General features: G+C 52.1%; 1 protein-coding gene across 2 annotated transcripts in view; it reads right to left on the reverse strand.

Moving 5' to 3' along the window:
• ANKLE2 (ankyrin repeat and LEM domain containing 2) overlaps nucleotides 1–4,416 on the reverse strand; it is a 32,579-nt gene that overhangs the window by 15,622 nt on the left and 12,541 nt on the right. For both annotated transcript variants that reach the window (XM_032271380.1, XM_032271379.1), the window contains 2 exons: nucleotides 1,354–1,547; nucleotides 1,062–1,250 (listed from right to left, as the gene is read on the reverse strand). In XM_032271380.1, coding sequence (XP_032127271.1) covers nucleotides 1,062–1,250; nucleotides 1,354–1,547 — 383 coding nt within the window. The remainder of the gene's footprint in view (nucleotides 1–1,061; nucleotides 1,251–1,353; nucleotides 1,548–4,416) is intronic.

Raw genomic sequence — 4,416 nt, forward strand, 5'->3', positions numbered from 1 at the left:
TTTTAGTAGAGACGGGGTTTCACCATGTTGACCAGGATGGTCTCGATCTCTTGACCTCGTGATCCACCCGCCTCGGCCTCCCAAAGTGCTGGGATTACAGGCTTGAGGCACCGCGCCCCGCGACACTGCTTTTATAATGGAAAAATAATTGGCATACTAGCACATACCCACTTCATGCCAAGGCTTGAGCTCAGCCACGGACCTTGGTGCCCAGACCCTGGAGGAGCTTACATTCTCCACAAACAGTGAACAGTGGCTTTAATCTTTCAGGTCCCAGTATAATGTCACACAACACATGCCCAAAAAGTGAAATAAACCCCATGGTGAAAAAAAAGGCTTCCGGGGGTAGGAGGGGTCAAGAGAAGGAAAAACCTGTCCTTAGCACCCTTTAAAAGAGGGGTGTTCCCCCTGTACAGTGCTGCCTCTGCATGGGCCTGGCCTGGCTGGCTGGCACTCGTCAGTGACTCTAACCTGCCTGTTTGCTGCACTCGGGATGAGACAACCTCACAGGTCAGGTGGAGGGTGGGGCGTGGGCACCAGCCAGGATTGCTGTCACCTACCCTCAGGAGTTACGAAGATCCTTCCTGTTTGTAAGCGGTCACACCCCAGCAGCCTGTATCCTACACCAGGACCCCGTGTGTCAGGGTGTCAGGTGGCGTGATCTGCAGGGGCAGCTCTGTGCCTTAGGGGCTCTTGGCAGGATGCTGAGGGCTTGCCTGCCGTGTGCATGGCTCTGCCACTCCCAGGGGGAAAAAGCTGCTCAGCTCAAGGTTTTCTGCTCAGTAGAGTGTGTGTTCTCTGACAACCATGTCCCCAGAGAGTTTAGACGCCCCTGGGGACGGCACTCCACACACGACAAAGACACAGGGGCCAGGGAACCCCAGCACCTGGCACCCTTTGTCCAGGGTTAAAATCATCCTGTGGGATCTGGTGAGAAGTTAGGTCGCAGGGGTGTAACTGATGTAGTTATTCTAATGAGTCACTTGTGAATAAAGCATTCTTTTAAGAAAAAACTTTAAAAGGTTAAAACATAAAAGCGTGACTGGAGGGTGAGCACGCACCATCTTGTCGGGGGTGTTCAGGTAGAGGTCGACGACATAACGGATGCGCTTCTGCAGCATGGCCTCATCGTCATCGGGGTACATCAGCCTCATGAAGTCGGGGTTCTCCAGGACGTCCAGAGTCAGCTGGCAGATGGAAGCCTGGTCCTCCTTGGCGGCAACATGCATCACATTGTACCTGCACCCTTCCTGAAAGAGAACCATGTGCTCTGAGCTTCCTCCCTGTCTCATGTGGACGCACCCTGTGGAAAGTGCCGCAGCCACGAAGGAACCTGTGACGCTGCACACCCACCTGCACGATGGTTGGGTTGTCCCCTGAGCCAATCAGATACCGGGGGTTGCTCCAGATGAGATCAGAAAAGGTGTCCTCCTCTCCCTTCTCCACAGCTTTCCGAAGCTTGGCAGTGAGGTCCTGCGTGCGGGGATTTTTGTAACTGTTGGCTCGCTCTTTGTTGACCGTTTCTGATTCAGACAAGCACAAACCATCTGTCAGTAAGAGACAGAATTTAAGAATGATTAGTTTCACCAAAAGTCACTCATCACCCACACACACTGTAACCAGGGATAAAGAGCTTTCAGGGCTGGCTCATGCCTGTAATCCCAGCACTTTGGGAGGTTGAGGCGGGCAGATCACGAGGTCAAGAGTTCAAGACCAGGCCGGGCATGGTGGCTCAAGCCTGTAATCCCAGCACTGTGGGAGGCCGAGGCGGGTGGATCACGAGGTTAAGAGATCGAGACCATCCTGGTCAACATGGTGAAACCCCGTCTCTACTAAAAATACAAAAAATTAGCTGGGCATGGTGGCGCGTGCCTGTAATCCCAGCTACTCAGGAGGCTGAGGCAGGAGAATTGCCTGAACCCGGGAGGCGGAGGTTGCGGTGAGCCGAGATCGCGCCATTGCACTCCAGCCTGGGTAACAAGAGAGAAACGCCGTCTCAAATAAAAAAAAAAAAAAAAAAAGTTCAAGACCAGTCTGGCCAAAATGCTGAAACCCCGTCTCTACTAAAAATACAAAAATTTGCAGGGGGTGGTGTCAAGTGCCTTAATCCCAGCTACTGGGGAGGCTGAGGCAGGAAAATTGCCTGAACCTGGGAGGCAGAGGCTGCAGTAAGCTGAGATGGTGCCACTGTACTCCAGCCTGGTGACAGAGCAAGACTCTGTCTCCTAAAAAAAAAAAAAGGGGGGAGGCACAGGTGAGAAATGATGAGATGGGCTCGTGGCCACTGATGCCAGCCCACAAAGGCAGTCAGAGCACCCCTGTGAGCAGAGCAAGCTGTGAGAGAAGCCAGACCCGGCTGCAATCTTGCTGGGAAAGGCTGTGTGAATGAGGCAAAGTTTGGTGAACTTTTTTTCAGAGACAGGGTCTGGCTCTGTCTCCAAGGCTGGAGTGTGGTGGCATAATCATAGCTCACTGCATCCTCAACCCTCCTGGACTCAAGTGATCTTCCCACCTCAGCCTTCCAAGTAGCTGGGACTACAGTTGTATGCCACCATGCGCAGTTATATATGTGTGTGTGTGTGTGTGTGTATATATATATATATGTATGTATTTTTAGAGATGGGGTCTCACTATGTTGCCCAGACTGGTCTCAAACTCCTGGCTTCAAGAGATCCTTCTGCCTCAGTTCCCAAAAGTGTTAGAATTACAGGCATGTGTCACCACACCCGGCCAGCGAACTCTGAAAGCTCGGTCAGTAGGTTGAGAAGAAATAATGGCAGCTGTGGCCAAGGGAGCATGACCAGCAATCACACGAGACCTCCACTGTGCACAGCGTTCCTGCAAAGGTCGAGTGCTCCATAAGTGATTTTTTTTTTTTTTTTTGAGATGGACTCTTGCTCTCTCGCCCAGGCTGGAGTGCAATGGCATAATCTCAGCTCACTGGAGCCTCTGCCTCCCAGGTTCAAGCAATTCTCCTGTCTCAGACTCCTGAGTAGCTGGGGTTACAGGTGCACACCACCATGCCCAGCTAATTTTTTTTTTTTGAGACAGAGTTTGCTCTTTCACCCAGGCTGGAAGTGCAGTGGCGCTATCTTGGCTCACTGCACTTCTGCCTTCTGGCTTCAACCGATTCTTTTGCCTCAGCCTCCCGAGTAGCTGGGATTACAGATGCCTGCCACCACAACCGGCTAATTTTTGTATTTTTAGTAGAGATGGGAGTTTACCATGTAAGCCAGGCTGGTCTCGAACTCCTGACCTCGTGATCCGCCCGCCTTGGCCTCCCAAAGTGCTGAGATTACAGGTGTGTGAGCCACCATGCCCAGCCTGATTTATGTCTTAAAGTGATTTCCTTCTGAGGAAGCTTCCCCACCTGAAGCTATACCTCCTTCCAGGACTGGGGCATCTGCACAATCAGGCTCATCTGTAGGAGCATCCAGCCAGAAGTCTGACCCATACCCACCTCCCAGCTCAGAATGAGGGTTTTGTTTGAAGACACTCAGCTGGGGAACTGAGGCCAGACAAAAGGGAAAGCCAATGATCTATAACACGCGGACTGTGAAGAGCGCCTTCAAACAAAACCCTCGTTCTCAGCTGGGAGGTGGGAATGGGTCAGGCTTCTGGCTGGACACTCCTACAGATGAGCCTGATTGTGCAGATGTCCCAGTCCTACAGGTTGGTATAGCTTCAGGTGGGGAAGTAGACTGATCTCAAAAAAGACCCCAGGCTAGGCACAGGGGCTCACGCCTGTAATCTCGGCACTTTGGGAGGCTGAGACGGGAGGATTGCTTGATGCCAGCAATTCAACCAGCCTGGGCAACATGGCAAAACCCTGTCTCCATAAAGCATTTTTAAATTCCATGGCTGCGCATGGTGGCTCACACCTGTAATCCCAGCGCTTTGGGAGGTTGAGGTGGGTGGATCACAAGATCAGGAGTTCAAGACCAGCCTAACACAGTGAAACCCCACCTCTACTAAAAATACAAAAAATTAGCTGAGCATGGTGGCGTGCACCTGTAAGCCCAACTACTCAAGAGGCTGAGGCAAGAGAATCGCTTGAACCTGGGAGGTAGAGGATGCAGACAGCAGTGAGCTGAAATGGCGCCACTGCACTCCACCCTGGGCAACAGAGCAAGACTCCATATTTAAAAAAAAAAAAAAAAAAAGGCCGGGCGCGGTGGCTCAAGCCTGTAATCCCAGCACTTTGGGAGGCCGAGGCAGGTGGATCACGAGGTCAAGAGATCAAGACCATCCTGGTCAACATGGTGAAACCCCGTCTCTACTAAAACTACAAAAAATTAGCTGGGCATGGTGGTGTGTGCCTGTAATCCCAGCTACTCAGGAGGCTGAGGCAGGAGAATTGCCTGAACCTGGGAGGCGGAGGTTGCGGTGAGCCGAGATCGCGCCATTGCACTCCAG

The sequence above is a fragment of the Sapajus apella genome, unplaced genomic scaffold (genome assembly GCF_009761245.1).
Source record: "Sapajus apella isolate SASKATOON/1434 unplaced genomic scaffold, GSC_monkey_1.0 scaffold230, whole genome shotgun sequence".
NCBI lineage: Eukaryota > Metazoa > Chordata > Mammalia > Primates > Cebidae > Sapajus > Sapajus apella.